At 57.2% G+C, this 18,614-nt stretch overlaps 1 protein-coding gene across 2 annotated transcripts; it reads right to left on the reverse strand.

The window, feature by feature from the left end:
* Positions 1–15,459: 15,459 nt before the first annotated feature.
* IRX5 (iroquois homeobox 5) lies at positions 15,460–18,507 on the reverse strand (the record flags this gene model as incomplete). Of its 2 annotated transcripts, none has more annotated exons than XM_079760013.1 (3): positions 17,871–18,507; positions 16,429–16,834; positions 15,460–16,241 (listed from the first exon to the last, which is right to left on the reverse strand). In XM_079760013.1, exons 1-3 carry the CDS (start codon positions 18,117–18,119, stop codon positions 15,460–15,462), a joined length of 1,437 nt encoding a protein of 478 aa, XP_079616139.1. In that variant the 5' UTR covers positions 18,120–18,507. The 2 variants fall into 2 exon arrangements, with proteins under 2 accessions (XP_079616139.1, XP_079616138.1); XM_079760012.1 differs by having other exon boundaries at positions 15,460–16,244.
* Positions 18,508–18,614: the final 107 nt, after the last annotated feature.

An 18,614-nucleotide genomic window follows, 5' to 3' on the forward strand; every position in this document is an offset into this window, starting at 1 on the left:
TCCTTGTAGAGTCTGCAAAGATACACGATTTAAGCCCTTGATCAGCTCGTCCAGGACTCTGTGTGGGGGAATGAAATGCTCAGCCCACTGGTTTTGGTAAAGAAAAGCAGAAAGAAAGGACTGCCCTCCCGGCTTGCAGACGCCCTGCAAAGCCCTAGTAAGACACACGGTATGGTGCAGGCTCGAGCCAGTGGACCACGAGAGCTCGGAACCAGATCTAGGTGCGCGTGGAACCACCCAGGCCAAGGAGCATCCTGGTTCCGGTCCTTACGCGCGGTCGCTCAAAATGTCACCAGTGAAACATACTGGCTCTGCAGGGACCCTAGAATGAGTGAGCGGCCCCCCCAGCACTCCACAGGCATGCTCCCAGGACTCAGATACCAACGTCGTCACTTCACTGCGGTGAAACGGAGGCTCTGACAGGTTAAGCCACTCACCCAAGGCGACAAAGCTGGCACGTGGCAGAGGTGCAGTGCAAACCCCGCTTGACTGACCCCAGAGCCTGGCATTCTGCCATCCCTTCCTCAGCAGCAGCCCCCACGAGCCATTGAGAAAGCCCTAGAAGCTTCTAGAAGCACTTGAGTCCATCTCAGAACTGTGAGTGGATTTAGACAATGTGATTGGGATGGACTGCTCTGAGGCAGAAGAACCCGCCTCAAGGATCACCTTGAGGGAGTGACCTTTTAGCCAGTGTGACCCCATCAAAATGCCCATGAAGGGTTTGGGGAGACGGGGTCGCATCGGAGAGTGGGGTCAGGCAGATGAAGAGCTTCAGATGGCAGAGGGAGGAACCGGGACTTGAATCATTTGGAAGTTCAGCTCTGGCTTAGCCCTTCTCCTCCTCTACAACCTCCCGTAGCTCCCCTGGCCTCTGTCTCCCAGCTGGTAAGGTAAGAGCATGAGGATGGAAAGGTGCAGGGAGGGCCTGGGGCCGGAGAGGCCGGTTAGGGGGCTGGTGTCACAGTCTCAGAGGGAGACCACTAGGGCCTGGAGGGGAGGGGAGGAAGAGCATGCACTTTGGGGCAGGGTTTTATGAGATGCACCCCCCCACACCCCACCTGCATCTGACTCCTCTCACCAAATGGAGGATCACTGCTTCCCTGCAGCATCAGATAACATTTCAAGCTCAGAAAATAGCCGGTACCTTAATCTACTCCCAGTAGACTTGAGCCATGAATAGCCAGAAAAACAGCGAATGCCTAAAGCAGCAAAGAGCAGCCAGTAACTCCGCCCCGCCCCCCCAGCTCCATCAAGGCCCAGAAAATGAGAGTCAGACATTCCTAGGTTCATCTCCCACTCTGACATCTCCTTACACAAGTGAACCATTCAGTGCCTTAGTTTCCTCATCTGTAAAATGGGGATAATAGTAGCACCTACTCCATAGGTTGGATGAAGCTCTACCGAGATCATGTATGTAAAGCCTTTAGTCCAATAACTGGCATATACTAAGAGCTTAATAAGGTAGCTATTATTGACAACAAAATAATTATTTAGGTAATATGTTAACCCTTGAACTATGCTATTAGCAGCCATTAGCAAAGGTGTGGGAATTCTCAAACATCATTTATTTTACCCCCAAGGTGGAGACATGAGCCTTATGATTCAGAAATATCAGATGAAACAAATTTAATTCCATGCTATTCAAGAAGTTATGAGTTGTCATTCCTCCTGTTATGGAGATTGCTAATTAAAAATTGGTAGAGAGATAGATGGACAGATAGCAAATCATGAAAGCTAAACATAGTTTCCCTGTTTGAAGTACTGATGGCTATTTGGAAGGAAAGAAGGAAAGAAGAAATGGAGGGAGGGAGGGAGGAACGAAGGGAGGGAGGGAGGGAGGGAAGGAGGGAGGGAGGAAGGGAAGAAGGAAGGAAGGAAGGGAGGGAGGGAGGGAGGAAGGAAGACCTGTTCTCCCTCCACAAGCCCGTGCTTGTGTGACAGAAGTCCATGGTATCACCGCTAGGAGTTTTCATGATTCAGCAGATTTGGGAATGAGTGATTGATGTAATTAAAGTTATTGGTAAAGAAAGACTCAGTTACCAAGGAACAGATGAGTCAGCAGAAAGTTTAAGTAATGAAATAATGTTCCAAGGAATGATTCTTAAAATAAGCTTCTTTTTTTTTAACTCTATACATCTTAACCGTTGCTGATCAGCAAAAGTTATAGTGAAGGACTGGGGAAAACACGCTACACGATGTTGGAAATTCTCACAGGGTGTCCTTCATGCTAAGATGAAACCGTATTTATGGAGTAATAATGGTCAGAGCTTACGTTGATGGAGAGGGAACCAGTGCGCTGGTGGGCTTGGCTTACATGACCTCCTGTCACCCTCACCCTCTGCGGGAGGTACTGCTGTTTTTCCTGCTTTATAGGTAAGGACACTGACTTTCTGAGAGGCTGGGCTCACCTTCTCCATCACCTCGGCCCCGCGCCCTCTGTGTGGATTTCTCGTCATTTAATGTCTCACTAACACACTCAAGGCAAGGGAGTGCAGTCAGGACTTGGCCTTCCCTCTGTCTGCCCCAGCGCTGTTTCAAAATGCAGAGCCTCCCGGGAAGATACCAGCAAGGACACTGCCCGGGGGGCCCTGCGTTTGTTTTCACTTGCACCAACACTATTGAAGAGGCAGCGCTCCGGGCCTTGGCCTCTGAAGACGACTGGGGCAGCGAGCCGGGCAGGAGGGGCAGCTGTCGTCTGTCCACAGATGACACAGGCTCCGAGGAGAGCAGAGGAGGGGAGGGGGTTGAAGAACTCTCAGAAGGATCTATGGTCGTGAGGAGCGGCTGCGTGGGAGGCAGTGGGGGAGAGGTCTGCCTGTTTCCAAGCCCTTCCACCGGCAGCGGCGACTGCAGGAAGGAAGGCGACTGCAGGGAGGAAGGCGACTGCAGGAAGGAAGGCGCCTGCAGGAAGGAAGGCGCCTGCAGGAAGGAAGGCACCTGCAGGAAGGAAGGCGCCTGCAGGAAGGAAGGCGACTGCAGGAAGGAAGGCGACTGCAGGAAGGAAGGCGACTGCAGGAAGGAAGGCGACTGCAGGAAGGAAGGCGCCTGCAGGAAGGAAGGCGACTGCAGGATGGAAGGCGACAGAAATGGATCTGAGGCTGAGGCGAGAGGAGGAATTGTGAGGGACTTGACTTTGGTTTGGGGCATTTTGAGTTAGAGTTGCTGGTGGTCCTGCCGGCTGGCGACTTACTTCAGCGAGTGGGCTGTGCGGCCTGGAGCAGGGCTGAGAGCTGGCGCTGGATGCCCAGCCCAGCCAGGTGTGCTGCAGGGCCACCGACGGGCACAGGTCGGGGAGGTGCTGCCCCATAAGCAAGCTCTGCTGAAGGCCCTCGTCCAGGGAGAAAAGAGAAGGGCAAGGCGTGGGCGGGGGTAGGGGTTGACTTTGGGTGACATTACAGCCAGGAACCCAACAGCCTCCCACTTACTAGCACTAAAGGAAGTTAGCCTGGCCCGGCTGGTGTGGCTCAGCGATTGAGCCCGGACCCGTGAACCAAGAGGTCGTTGGTTCGATTCTCAGTCTGGGCACATGCCCAGGTTGCCGGCTCGATCCCTAGTAGGGGGCATGCAGCCCATTCATCGATGTTTCTGTCTCTCTATCCCTCCCTCCTTTCCCCTCTCTCAAATGAATTAAAAAAAAAACAACAACAACAACAAAATCCAGCCCGGCCAGCATGGCTCAGTGGTTGAGCATCAATCTATGAACCAGAAGGTCATGGGTTGATTCCCGTCAAGGGCACATGCCTGGGTTGCAGGCTCAATTCCCAGTGGGGGGATGTGCAAGAGGCAGCCGATCAATGATTCTCTCTCATCACTGATGTTTCTCTCGCTCGCTCTCCTTTCCTCTCTGAAATTAAAAAATATATATTTAAAATCAATAAAACAAACATATTTTTTTTAAAAAGAAAGTTACCCTGTGTCCCTGTGGGAGGCTTCAGGAAGGAGGGGAGTGGGATGGGAACCTCCCCCTTGTGAGCATCTGAAGAAAGGATCTTGAGGGACCGCTGGGGCAGGAGCCTCCCAAAGGGAGGCAGTATCCACCCCTCAAGCCCACCAACCCCTTCTCCTAACTTTGCTCAGAGCTGGGGACCCCAGCCCCCTCTCCTTCCCCCACAGAGAAAATGACAAGAGCCAGAGTCCTTTGTGGGGTCAAAGAGCATATTGGGTTGTGGGCCTTGGCCTCTTACCCCCAAGCATGACCTGTTGTGGAGCTAACGCGAATGAATGACCACTGGAGCCCAGACCAAATTAAAATTTAGGGAGCCTTTATTAGCCAGCCTGCCGGCTGGCCAGCCAACTAGCGACTGCTCTGCCTTTCTCCACGCAAGGAGACCAGAGAGCAGCAGCGACCCTTTGTGTAGGACCGCTTTTAAGCCCATTAACCACATCCGGTTTTTGCAGAACAAGTAACCCAAGACAAAACAGTTTTTCCCAAGCAACGTCAGGATCATGCCATTGACGACCATGTTGTTCACAGGGTCATCCTGTTCTCCAGAAAGCTGACAGTGTTCTGTGAAAGAAGGCCTACGGGCTGGGAAGGGGCCATGAGACCCTATCTCAAGGCCTGGCCTGGTGTCGGCACTGACAACTCTGTCTGGGGCACAGTCCACGGCCTCAGTAGTGCTCAAAAATTCCCACGCTCTGCCGAAACCGGTTTGGCTCAGTGGATAGAGCGTCGGTCTGCGCACTGAGCGGTCCCAGGTTCGATTCCGGTCAAGGGCATGTACCTTGGTTGCGGGCACATCCCCGGTAGGGGGTGTGCAGGAGGCAGCTGGTCGATGTTTCTCTCTCATCGATGTTTCTAGCTCTCTATCCCTCTCCCTTCCTCTCTGTAAAAAATCAATAAAATATATTTTAAAAAATTCCCACGCTCCAACACACCCACAGACATGAAAAGGGGGCTTGAACCTTGTAGAGCCAGACCAGGGGGATGGAAGGAACAACAGCACAGCAGATTTGTGGGTTTGTGAGGGGCTCCGGCCCCGTTAAGCACACCCTGTGATGGGGATTAGCGTGCAAAGGGTTATTAAGAAAGGGACAGTGCAGGGAGCAGGCTGGGAACAGGGAGGCAGCCCCTCCCCCCTCCCCCCCACCGCTTTGTCAACCAACAGCTGTGTGATCTGCAGCAAGTTGCTCTACCTTCCAGTGCCTCAGTTTCCACATGTGGGAAATGAGCAGTTACTGTTTTCCAAAGTGTGGTCAGCACATCTCTGGTGGGACATGCGATGACGTTGCGGGGGTGGGGGGTGAAGAGATGCCCATGTGGCCCCCGAGCTTTGAGGGCAGCCCGCACAGCAGGAGGCATGGGGCTGGGGAGACCTTCAGGAACAGGCAGAAGTGCTGAGAGATGCCCGTGGTTTTCAAAGCCCAGGGGCCAAGGACTTCATTCAATTAATTTTTTTTTTGTTTTAATAATTGTCTTCCATCCATGGAAAGGGATACTGGTTTCTCCGTTACCGTAGCGGCATCAATATTTCTTTCAGAATAAATAAGTGGTGACAAAATTTGAAGGACATTTTTCTGCAAATGGTAGTTTCAACAGTCGGAGGCTAAGATAAGTGTCTGGAGGGTGGGGTTCAGATGAGTCGGTTTCGAGGGGCACTGAGCAAAGTGAGGGCCCCGTCCTTGCAGTCTCCGGTTCTAGGGAGGCTTCCAGACATCCCTACATCTGCTGGGACCTGCCAGCCATTTCCCAGATTAAAAGGGAAAGTTAAAAAAAAAGAAGTAAGAAAGAAAAAAAAAAATCTGGACAGAAAAACAATTCCACCAACCAAAATAAACCAGGCCGACGGTTTTTCTACCACCTCTTCATGGAGCGGAGAGGTGGTGTTTACTCCCAATGAGCCCTTCTCTCTAAGTTGCCACTCATCCACTCTTCTCTGTCATCCAGGAAAATCGGTCCCCGACAGCCAGGGAACATCTGCACGGAGGAGTCTTTGGAAAAAAAAAAAAAAAAAAAGGAGCCACAGGGTTTGGATTTAGAGGCTGGCTACAAATAGAGGGCCAACAAAACTAACAAACAAACAAAAAAAACATCGCGGTTTGGATCTAAAAAAAAAGGCCTCAGCAATGACAACTGTGTGGTTAGTCTGAGGGCAAACCGCATTAGCCGGGAAGAAGGTGTCTGGGCGGAGCTGGGAGGGTGTTCGGCACCGAGAGCTCACAGATGTCTCACTCTGCTCGAAAGATGTCAGGGTGCTGATCCGAGGGCCGGTGGGTTCCCTGGGGACAAAGCCACCGAGAGTCTTACAGAAAACGTCCCGAGCTGAGGACCACAGAGACAACACAAGCAGTCAAGAGAAGGATTGAGGGGGGAAAAACAGTCAAGCTGAGACACAGAAAAAAGGAAGGAAGGAAGGAAGGAAGGAAGGAAGGAAGGAAGGAAGGAAGGAAGGAAGGAAGGAAGGAAGGAAGGAAGGAAATAAATAAATTCAAATACATGCATGAAAGCCCCCTCATTCAGGAACTCGCCTCCAACTCAACTCTCCGTTTGCTAGGAGTTGCTCTGTAAAATGACGGACCAAGGAGCATTCATTGGGGCTTGCATTAAGTGAGATCATGGTGGGTAGGCTGGGAATCAACTTCCAACAGGAGAAATGAGCAAATCTTTTCGGGGAGCAATTATTTAGGAAAGACCGCCCCCCACCCCCGACAGGGGCGACAGTCCCTGCTCTTCCTTGCCATTGAGTGTCTGGGAGACGTGGCACCTGCCTGGCGTTCCCCTCCTCTGCACGGCGCACACGGAGGCCTGCGGAGGCAGCCCTGCCCGGCGGCCTGCAGGAGGGCTAGGATGTTTCTCAGCCCGGCCTAAAAATATCTCCCTTGACAGCCTGTCACGGTGTCTGAGGCGCCACCATTATAAATTCATTCTTCTCTGTTACAGCGTTTAGTTCCCAGGAGTTCCCTGTTAAAATAGAGATATCCCGGAGAACTTAGATTGGGCGAGGCAGAGGGAGAGAGCCTGGGAGTCCAGAGACCTGGGTTTGCAATGGGGCTCTGCCTCTCCGCTCCCGTGTGAGCCTGGGCAGGTCATTTGCACTTCCCGAACCTCAGTTTCTCCACGGAGAAAAAAATAAACAAGAAAGACGGGTATAACGAGAGGATGCCGTGGTCAGAGCTCTGAGGCCTCTGGTTTGCCACAGTTTGACATCTCAGCAAGCACCAGTCACCCTTAAGCCCCTGGGTGCTCAGGCCCAAATCCTTGGTGGCATCCAGAATGTCCCTCCTCTCGTCCTGCACACCCAATCCATCAGCAAAGCCTGTTGACTCTACCTTCAAAACACAGCTCAAAGCTGACCACTCCTGCCCGCCTCTCTGGCTACCTCGCTGGTCCAGGGCAGCATTACCTGCCCTTGGATTCTCCATCAGCCTCCGAATTGGTCCCTGCTTCTGCTCTTGCCCTCCAAAAGTCTTAGCTCTTCACACTTGACTTTAAACCATACATTTGATCCTGACACTCCTCTTAAAACTCTTCGTCTCTTCTTCTCTCTCATCATAAAACCCAAAGATCTGCCTGGCCGGTGTGGTTCCGTGGTTGAGCATCAACCTATGAACCAGGAGGTCACGGTTCAATTTCTGGTTGGGGCACATGCCTGGGTTGCAGGCTCAATCCTCACTGGGAGGCATGTGGGAGGCAGCCAATGGATGATTCTCTGTCATCATTGATGTCTCTCTCTCTCTCTCTCTCTCCCCCTCCCTCCCTCCCTCTCTGAAATCAATAAAAACAAATTAAAAAATAAAGATCTCACCAGGACCAAACAGGACCTATAACCTTGCTAGAGCCTTAGCCCCTCCCACAAACGTCTCCTTGCTGCTGTTTGCACCTGCTCCCACCTCAGGACCTTTGCCCGTGCTATTCCTTCTGCCCAGAACTCTCCCCAAATATCTTCGTGGCCCAGTCCCTAATTTTTTCAGGTCTCTGGTCAAATGCTACCCCCTAAGGGGCAGCCCTCGCAGAATGAGCACACTCCCTTCCCAGTCCGACCCTCCTTCATTTTTCTCCCAGCACTCATCACCCGGACCTCAGGATAAGCCATTATCACACTCATTTGTTTGCCTTCCGTCTCTCCTCTAACAGTAAGCTTCAGGGCGGGGCGGGGCAGGGCAGGGGCTTTGTTTTGTTTATCTGCATCCTGGGCACCTAGAACCCTGCCTCTGGGATATCATAGGTGCTCAATCAGTGTACGTGGGAGTCGGGGAAAGGAGCAGTTTAAGAGGAACTGCGCTAAATGGAGGCCAGCCCCAGCATTCAATTGGAGAGGCCAATGTCAGGGTCTTTCCTGGGCTGTGTGTCCTCAGAGCAGCATGTGCTAGGGAGTCACAGGTAGAGCGATTGTTGGAAGAATTGGGCGGGCCTGTGAGGGCAGCGGGGAGGGGGGAGGAAGGCAGGTAGGTAAAGAATCCCAGCTAAATGTATCCGTTCATAAGGCTGCAGGTTCTTGACCAGAGGAAGTAGCTAAAAGGCCCTGTGGACAGATTTCAGAGGACAGGAGCCTGCAGACAAAGGGTGGGTTATAAGTAGGAGGAGCTCTGAATTGCCCTGGGGACGAACCTGAAATTCAATCCTATCCCAAGTCAGGTCCAGCCGGCTCCCCAAAGTTCAACCCTGATCAGGTCATACTCCTGTCTCACTGCTTTTCCAGGCTCCCCAGTGCACCCCCAGACCAAGCCCAGGGAGGGGTGCCTGGCCAGAAGAGGTGGGGAAGAGGAGGCTTTTGCTAGTGTCTCATTGAAGTGACGTTTTAGAACAACACCGCCCTAATAACTGTACTGAACAACTCTATGCCACCCACTAGAATCCTCACAAACCAGGGCCCCTTTTACAGAGGAAGCCACTGAGGTGCAGAGGGGTGATTGGATCTGAGGAAGACACACATCTTAGTAAGTTGCAGAGGGAGGACTGAGCCACCAGGGCCCAAACCAGTAAGCCACAACCCAGGTGTCCCTCTCCACACTGTCTGGGCTGCCCTGCTCACACTCGAGTCCTGTTTTCTAGGAGACTGAGGGCCCCAAAGAGGCTCCCTCCCCTCTCGGGCCTGCAACCTCAGGAGCCCAGGTCTCCCCCAGGCTGAGCAGCCAGCCCGCAGGGGGCGATGGTGGCACAGCTAGAACCTGGGGCCCAGATCCCAATCCAGCGGCCAGCAGAAAGCCGCTGAAGTCAAGGAAAGCGCCCAGGGCCGTGGTCGGTTCTAGGAGAAACCCTGTGGGCGCTCAGCCCAGGGAGGCCAAACCCCAGTTGTGTTGAGCGCCGCCTCCAGGCCACCGGTGCGAACCCGAGCTCGCCAGCCCTTGTTTGATGAGCGGCGGCCATAAATTCATTAATCATCATTTTATGCCTCATCAAGCCCCCTTCAAGCCCCTCCATGGGAGTTACACAAATTAGCTCCTGAAAAGACAGTAATTTCAGTTTAGCGAGGTAAGTGCTTTCTGATGGGCTCGGCGCACAGAGCTCTCCTGACAAGCCAATCCATCAGCGCCCGGGGGAGACGGGGCGCGCCCGCCGCCCTGCCCAGCCAGGCCGCACCCCGCCCCGCCTGGCCCCGCCCGCCGGCCTGCCTGGGGGCTACTGGGCGAGGGTCTCCGCCGAGGGTGCCCCCTATGCCCGGCTCCTTTGCACCCATCCTCGGCCTGTTCCGTGCGGCCTCCTGCCCTCGCCCACACCACCTTCCGCCCCGGCTCTTCTGAGCAGAAGAGAAACTTTTCGGGAAAACCGAGGCCCCAAATCGGGGGACGAACCTGAGGGTGGCGGGGCAGGGCGCGCCGGCGCTGAAGTTCCGAACTCCAGCCCCCGGGGAGGAAGGCATCAGGAAGCCCTTTCTCCTCCCAAACCTGGAAGTTGGGGTTCCCAGACTCCATGAAATTACACGAAGGGCTGCGTGGATACCGCGCGCGTCCGTTATCGGGGGGAAGGCACCACCCGTGGTTTCCAGCCCGTTCCCAGAGATCTCCGGCCCCACGGGCGGGCCCTGTGGGGACAGAGAAGGGCCTTCCGTCTGCAGGGCGGCTTCCCAGGGCCCTGCCGGACAGGAGGTCCGAGCCTCGTCCTTTCCACGGCCCGCTCATCTTTCTCTCAAAAACTGCCACCGGGGAAGGACGCCCCTGGGCCTTCCAGGACGGCCCGGCCGGTGGCTCCTGCGCGGGGAGCTGGGTACGAACGGAGGGGCACCGGCCGAGAATGCGGTTAGGGGGTGAGGGGCTTGCAAGCGCGAAGCCCACGCCGCGCCGTCGCCCGTTCCCGTCCTGGTGCCCAGACGGGCCGCGGGGACCTCCCGGGCGGGCAGGTCGATGAGGGACCGCAGCCCCCGCCGAGCGGGCGGCCAGAGCTGGAGCGCAGCGCCTTCGCTGGCCTCCCCTCCACGCGGCGCCGCACGCCTCCGAAAATAAGTTAGCAAACGGGGAGCCGTTTATCTCTTTCATCTTGGGGCCCGATCCAATTAAAGAAGTGCACATTTACATTTGCGTCCATCAGGCGGAAGCGCTGAGAGCCGGGGTTTGCTTGGAGCAAAGAAAAGCAGATTTCACTGGGCAACGCGGCGTCTGGGCCCGCCGGGCTCCACGGGGCGCTGAAAACAAGCGCGGCCTGGCCGGCGACCTTGGGGATCTGGGACTGGGGCCTGCGGTCCACAGGAGGCCAGAGACCACAACAGCCCCGGGGGGCAGGCCAGAGCCAGGGGTGCAGCCAGAGCTGCAGCATGGCCTCAGAGGCCATCCATCCCGTTAGTCCACAACCTGGGCCACGCCTTGTGCTGGGATCCAAGTCGCATTTAGCGCTCAAACGAAAGGGAGACCAGCTCCAGCCGGGTAGGCGAGGGAGACCCGCGGGGTGGGGCTCGGGACAGTCCCTCGGCTTTAGCCAGTCCGGGGCGGTGCCGGCGGCCAGGTGCTGGTCAGGCCCGTTTTTCCTCCTGTTTGGTGGCCGGTGGCCGAGTGGTGAGGGATGCGCAGAGCCCAGCAGAAGGCGCGCTCACGTTTCCCCCCAATATCCCTGCAGGGAGGGGGCAGTTGATTCCACCCTTTGGCGCTTAGGGAAGGGTGCTGGGGGCGCCCACGTAAGCACCTCCGGCCTCGCCTCGTCGACCTCGTTAAAGGTTCTTTCGAAACAGGAGGGGTTGAAGCATTGCAGGGCAGTTTTGTTTTGTTTTTCCTTTTCCTACAGATGTCCAAAAGTCAGAACCGGCCTTAGGGGCAAGGTTGCACGGCAGACCTCAGATATGCTGAACCGCAAATTAGACAAAATTGTGCGGGGCCCAGAGCCTGGGCCAGCAGACACCCAAGTGCAGGCACCTCAAGGGGCGCGGGAGCCCCGGGACCCTGACTGGCGAGGATGCGCACAGCCCCCGCCCCACCCTCGGGCTATTTCAGCCGAGGGCCTATTTCTCCGTGGCTTCCCGCCGGTTTGTCCAGACGGTGCCTAAGTCACGGTGGGAATCTGTAGGATTAAAGTAGTTCTAGTCGCAGGTCCTGCTCTCCAAATCCCCAGTGTTAAGTGGGCACTGGGTCCCGAGCAGAAGCGAATGAGGTGGTGGAGCGGTTAAAGTTTGACCCGCTTGGGGTTCAGAGCTAAGGCGCAGCTGTGGGTGGGGGGCAGAGCCTGGCGTCGCCTTATTCCTCCTCTGCTAACCGCGCGGCGCCGGAGAGCCAGTAGGCGGCGCCCTTTCTAAGCTGCGCCGCGCCCGGCTCTCTCCCGGAGCGGAGCGCAATCACATTCCTTTCACTTTGGGCGCTTTGCTGAGCGCTCTTCTAGGCTTCTGCCGAGCTGGCAGCTAGTGGCAGGGGGTGGGGGTGGGGTGGAGGGGGGCGGAGGGGGAAAGGTGAGCTGAAAGACACCGCCCGCGCGACGACCCCCTGCCCACTCCCACCTCCCGCGCCCCAAGAGTCGCGCACTTACTTCACCGGGAATGAGCGGCCCCCCGAGCGCTTTGCAAACTAGGAGGCCTCGATGCAGGCCCCGCACCCAGACCAGGGAGCATGCCAGGCCAGGAGCTTGGGAAGTAAAAGCCCCCTCCACAGCCTCTCCTCGGCGCCCTCTTAGGCGTCCTCGGGGATTGACTGGGCTGTTCGCTCCTCATCGCCAAGTCCCAGGCACGGATCCCTCCGGGCACCGAGGGATAAAGGAAGGGACCCACCCGGTCCCCCGTTGGGCTCTGCCTCTGGGGGGATGGACTGCATAGACCCAACTCGGTGATCCCATGGTTTCTATTGCCAGGGATCCAGGGCCTACTGGTTCCTAAGTGCCGAGCCAGGCTCGCCTTGGGGGCTGGTGCCAGTGCAGCCATGCGCAGGTGGCAAATGCCCCCCAAGCCCCAGCACGGGGGTGTCCTAGCCGCTGCCTCGCTCCACTTCCGCGCCCCAGCCCAGGCCTGCGAACTAACCGCATCCCAGGCCGGCCCTCGCCGGAAGTTTCCCTCCCTCTCCTCCAAGGCGCATTGCCTTGGGCTCGGCCCAGTGGAGGCTCGAGGACCCCGCAGACACGCAACTACTTCTGGGATTCAACGCCCGAGGCGTTTTCTAAATGCCCAAACCTCCATCTGCCCGGCAGGCCGCCCCCAAACTGCAAGGACTCCAGACATCCGAGAAACCACTGGCCTCCAAAAACCCAGCCCCGCAAAGGAGAAACCCGTAAACTTAATTGAAGACGAAGCACGCAAAGGAAACCGTGGACCCGGCAGAGGCCAAGGGCGGGAGGGGTGCGGGGAGGAGGCGGCGACGCCGGCACCAGCCTTCTAGCCCCCCCACACCCCCACCCCCCCGCCGTTAGTTTTGCTCCCCAGCCGCGGGGCTCCTTGAGCGGCACCCCGTGGAGGAGAACCGCCTAGGGGCTCCCCGGTGTGCGGTTCCTGTGCCCAGGCAGCCCCGCGGGCGTTGGCCTCCCACCCCCCGAGTCCCCACAACCAGACTTGGGGCGGCCCGCGCCGCGCCATTTCCATATTCCTGGGAACACAGGGAGGCCTGTAATTTTCTCTTGAAAAATCGCCGGGCAGGGTGTCTGTCGGGCCGGGGCTTCCCAAACCCAGCAGAGTGGAGGTCGTCCTGAAACTCTCTCTCCAGAGGAGAGGACCGGCCTGTTCTTCTGACTTTTTGAGAAGACAAGGTGACTCCTGGGGCTGCATAATCAACAGGGCGAAAAGCTGATTGTGAGCCGGCTGCGGGGGGCGGGGTGGAGGGGCTGGGGCGCGAGGGGGATGGGCAGGGCAAGTCATCTCTGGAATTCAATTGTTTAAAAAAATCATTTATAATTAAAGGGACAAAATAAAATACGATCGCCTCATGCATATTTAATCATTCACTTCCAGCTTTGAAACCATTTTCCCTGCGTGAATTTTCTCACTAATTTAAAATCTGAAGCCGACCGCTGTTCGGGGGGTGGGGGGTGGGGGGTGGGGGTAGAAACACATCTGGAGAAAGCTTTCAAACTCGTTTAAATTAGGAAAAGCTAAAGGCGCTCCGTGGCTGCTTAAACAACAACAACAAAAAACCCAGCAAAAATCAAAACTCCGATGAAAGTTGGGGGGGGGGGGGAGGTGTTTAAAAAAGCAAGTAGGGATAAAGTAAGCTTGAGTCGCAATGCAAATCAGCGCACCTTGATTTAGCCTAATTAAACCAGTGTTATGTGCAAACACATTCTCTCTACACTCAGGCATGAGTTTAATAGAGCAAATTAATTCCCCTCGCTGGAGTTGTGTGTGTGTGTTTTCTTCCAGTAAACGCTCCCCTCCCCACGACCGCTGAAAATTTCCCACGAAGTAAAACACGTCCGCGGTTCCGCACGTCCGCGCGCAAAATGGAGACGCGAGCACCGACCGCGTGGAGGGCCCGGGGCACAGGGCCGGGTCTCCTTTCTATGGGGATGGAGTCGCATCCTGACCTTTCACACGCTGGGATGAAATGTGCGGGATTAAGACGAGAATATAACAACCTCAGAAATACCTCTGTAGCTATCGGAACTCTCGAATCGGAGATAGAAACGTGCTAAAGCGCTGACAAGCCTGGTGGCGTGCACGGCGGGCCTCGTTATCGAGGCGCATTTCCTCCAACTTGGGAAGGCCACTTGAACAAAACGGGGCCGCTGCAGGGGTGAGGGCGGGGGCGGCTAGGGCTCTCCAGATGCGTTCAGGGTCCCCTCTCCTCCCTCAAGCCCCTGTGGCGCCCCCTCCCCCCACTTCCGCCCACTCTCCCGTCTCCCACTCTGCAAAGTGCAGGCTTGAAATTCAGGACAAGTGTGACACCTACCTGTGAAAGGGGGGAACCGTCCCCTCGCCGCCCCGCGGCCCCAGCCCGGAGACTGTGCGGGGAACCTACGGGCCACCTACCCTCCGCACCATGCACAATAGGACATTGACTAATTTGATCAAATCCAAGGAAGAGATCAATGCCCAATTTTGAAGGGGGAACGCAGACAAGTGACTTGGGACGGCCTTCTCCTTGGCACCCCCTAACGCTTCCCGCCCGCAGTAGCCCGCAGCACCTTTGAAATAGTAATAAGGGCTAAATCCGGCATAAAATCGAACTCATTAGCAAAGTTCACCAGCTGATTGCTTTGCATAAAACACGACACTGATTGGAAGTAATCAGGTTAAGCGACAGAGCTCGGCTGGTGCGTGCCTCTAGCTGACTTTGCCATCCTCTCTCCCTCCTGGGCATACACTTGGGTCTCTCTCCTCCTTCCTCCAGGGTCCAGTCTCCCCCAAGCAGCCCCCATCAGTGACCCAAACCGCCTTGGGGGGGCCATGCTCCCCAGGGCTTGCAGCCCGAGATGAGCCCCTGGCACCCCGAGGTTCTGTGGAATCTTTCCCTCCCCACTTGGAAAAAAAGTTGCAGTTTGCACCTTGTGTCCTAGGCGATGGACAGTGTATTGAGGCTTCTAAAAAGCAACTGAGGCTCTGATTATGTTAAAATCTCTTTTAATTAAATACTTTGCATTTTACAAAGGCGGCTGCAGTTCCTTTTACTTTTTAAATCTAAGAGTATAATCTGATTCCTTTCTGTAATAATAGTTTAGCTCATACCCAGAAAAAAAATCAATAGGTGTAAAAAAATTAAATTAAACTTGTATTTTTAAACTATGAAACAGTTTTTTTTGGAGGGGGGAACACAAACGTATATGCTTATATTACAAAAAAAACATTAGATGCCTGTATAGGTGTCTTAATTTCATAATTTACTTCAAAGATATTGAATTATCAATTTAAATACAAAATGCTACATTAAATATACAGAATAAGATTTAATACAAATCCTTTTTTTTAAACTTTTCTTTTCGGTGGGTTAAGACGTGTGTGTGTGTGTGTGTGTGTGTGTGTGTGGAGATGTTTACATTTTTTATGTCATCCATCTCCATGAACTATAAACTTTTTAATAGGAGGGGTAGTTTTTTCTCTCTTGTTGATGGAAAAATAACTGCCAAGGCCATGTTTTGTTTGGTTTTAAATAAATTAGGAAAGTCCGGGAGCGACGCAGCCCGCGTTAAATGTCGGACATACCTTTCTTCAGTTCATAGGGAGAGTCTTTGCACAGGTCTAGCTGGGACTGGCTCCGCAATATTTTCGGATCTTTAGCCAAAGCGTCCGCTCGATTCAACACCGTCTGGTTTAATCCATTGAAATGCGAGCCCGGACCGGTCGTGGGGCCTGGCCCGGGCCCAGGGTGGCCGTGAAGGTGTCCGAAGGAGCCATAGTTCGTGTAGCCGGGATAGAAGGGCGCCGTGTAGTAAAGAGGCCGGGACAGGACCGTCCCGCCGGGGAAGGGACACTGCGCTGAGGGCGAGCGTGACGGCGCCGGGGCCGGCGAGGCGCGGCTGCCTCCGAGAGCTTGCGCGGCGATGGGCCCGGCGCAAGGTGGGCACGGAGAGCTCTCGCCCCCGCCGCCCCCGTCCTTGACCTTGTCCGAGGATGTAGCGATCTCCGCCAGGGACCACAGTTTGGGCTTGGCGAGCACCGCCTGGGGCGGCGGTGGTGGCGGGGAGTGGATGACCGAGGGCCCGCTGGGACCGGGTGGCAGTTCCCCCGGGGCTGGGTGCGGGCCTGGGGCCGGGGCGCCCGCAGGGTAGTGAGGACCCTGGTCCTCGGCCAGCCGCGCCGCCGGGGAGGGCCCGCTGGTGCGCGTGGGCCCAGGCAGCGAGTCGAGGCGGCCCTCGGAGGGCGGCTCCTTAAAATCCGAGTCGCTGAGGCTGCCCTCGGTCTCCTTGCCGGCGGGCGTGGACGGCCCCTGCAGCCTCTCGCAGCCCGCGGCCGCCTTGGGCTCCGCTCCTCCTGCGGGCGGAACGCAGGCCGTGAGGCGCCTGGAGGCCTCCGGGCAGGGGGGGGGCGTCCCATCCCGCACAGCAAAGACTCCAACCCCACCTCCTGGCCCTGTGCGCCCCTGCTCCACACGCCCCCCTTCCGCCTTTCCCGTGCCATTACTCTCACTCCACACACCCTGCCCGTGCGCACCCACCTGCTTCGGGGCCCGCGGGGTCGCCCTTGTCCTCAGGCTTCTGCGGCTCGTCCTCGTCGTTCTTCTCCAGGTCAATGTTCTCCTCCTCCTCCTCGTCCTCGCTCCGGTTCCTCGGGGTCCACGTCATCTTGTTCTCCTTCTTGAGGCGCCGGCGCGCGTTGGCGAACCAGGTGGACACCTGGGTGAGGGTCATCTTGGTGATGATGGCCAGCATGATCTTCTCGCCCTTGGTGGGGTAGGGGTTCTTGCGGTGCTCGTTGAGCCAGGCCTTGAGCGTCGCGGTGGCGTCCCGCGTGGCGTTCTTTCGGTACGCGGGGTCCCCGTACGGGTAGGAGCCCAGGGGCGCCGCGTAGGGATGGTACCCCAAGGAGCCTGCCATGCCCGGCGTGTGGTCGTAGGGAGAACCCTGCAGGGAACAGGCGGAAAGAAGGTGAGAGTGGGCCATGGTCCCCACTGCCACCTGGGCGACCGAGTACACTGTCCCCGCGACCCGCGGTCTGCGGGCGGGCGGCGAGGCCCGAGCTCCGGCTTCCGCTGGCGGGCACTGAGCTGAGGGCAACCCCTCCCCCTCCTCAGAACGCAGCGGGAGCGCCAAGTCCCGAGTCCGGTTCTTAGTGGTTGTTCGAACCATCCCGGCCTCGGCCCGACCCCTGTAGGCCCCGGGCGCCCGCTCACGTTGGTCCCGGGCGTGCAGATCCGACCACCGCGCTCGGGCCCTCCACCCAGAGAGGTCCGGGCAGCGGCGGCGACGCTCCGCTTCCAGCCCGGGTGGCTGCACCTCAGGCGCCAGGCGGGAGAGCCCGGGAAGGAAAGGCGTTTTCCTCTCCCAGAAAGACGAACGAAAAGCTCGGCTGGCCCGGCACTCCGCCCCTCCAAAAACGTTACCCCAAACCGGAGCCGCGGCGCTTGTCCAGAAAGTGCGCCCGGCCGAGAAATCCCGGATGCACCGCAGCGCGGCCGACTTTTCGGAAATGTAATACCTCCAAATCGGATTGCGGAGATAGGATTACGGATTTGCAACATTTCGGAGGACTAATTAAAGGCGAAGCCAAACACATTTACATAAACTTAGCATGCTTCTGCTCAGATTCCGGGTTTATACCTTTTGAGCTAGTTTTCCAAAATTGCAAAACTTAAAAAAAATTAAAAATGCAAATTGCAGGGCGGCCTGGAGCTCACGTTCGAACCAAATGCTGCTCTTTAATTGCAGCGATCTCTCCTCCCAAAACACTTTCCCCAGCTCAGCGGTCCAAGCAAGACACGCTTCTCCGCTCCCAGCAGCTCCGGAGCCGGAGGCCCGCGGAAGCCGAAGGAGACAATCGCCCAAGTTTGCTGGGGCCGCGAGGCTGGGCGGGGGCGGCCCGCAGTGGCGCCGAGGCCCCCGTCCCCGCAGCCCCCGCAGCCCCCGGCCGCCCTCGCCCGCCGCGGCCCCGCTCACTCACCACGTACGAAGAGAAGGCGGCCGCGGCGGCCGCGGCGGGGTCGGCGCCGTACTGGAGGTGCGAGTTGTAGCCCGGCGAGGGCGCCGTGAAGGCGGTGGAGCCGGCGTAGGGTGAGAACGCGGAGCCCGACGACGAGCGGCCGAGCTCATCCGTGCGGGGCCCCGAGAGGACGCTGGTGCTGTACGCGGGGCACGAGTAGAGCGCCAGCGAGGCGGACGGCTGGTACAAGTAGCCCTGCGGGTAGGACATGGCCACGCACGGGCATGGGGCGCGCCGCGCCGCGGCCGCCAACGAGCCGGCGGCGCCCTGCGAGGGCGAGCGGGCAGGCACCTGGCCTCCGGCTGCCCCGGGCCGTCGCTCCTCGGGCCCCGGCTTTCGAGCGCCGGCTCGCAGCGCCTCCTCGGTGGCTTCCCGCGCGCCTCCGACTGCGACCGCCGAGCCCGCTCCTGTGCGCGCCTCTCTCGCCCCGGCCGGGTTTCTCCCCCTCCCTTGCTGCTTTCTCTTTTTCCCCCTCTCTCTTTGCACTGGGGGGCTCTGCTTTTGGCTTCGCAAAGGTCCTGCCAAGATGCTAAGTTGGAAATTGAAGATTCTGACGCCTTGTGCGCGCCTGAAGCTCCTCCTTCCCGGGGTGTAGTCGGTGGTTGGACTGGCAGGAGCCTCTGGGCGGCCGCAGCCAACCCGGCCGCCAGGCGCGCCTCGCCCTCTCCCTCTTCCTCCCCGGCTCCCTCTCTCGCTCGTTGGCGC

Source organism: Cnephaeus nilssonii, assembly GCF_951640355.1.
Source record: "Cnephaeus nilssonii genome assembly, chromosome: 20".
In the NCBI taxonomy this organism is placed as follows: domain Eukaryota; kingdom Metazoa; phylum Chordata; class Mammalia; order Chiroptera; family Vespertilionidae; genus Cnephaeus; species Cnephaeus nilssonii.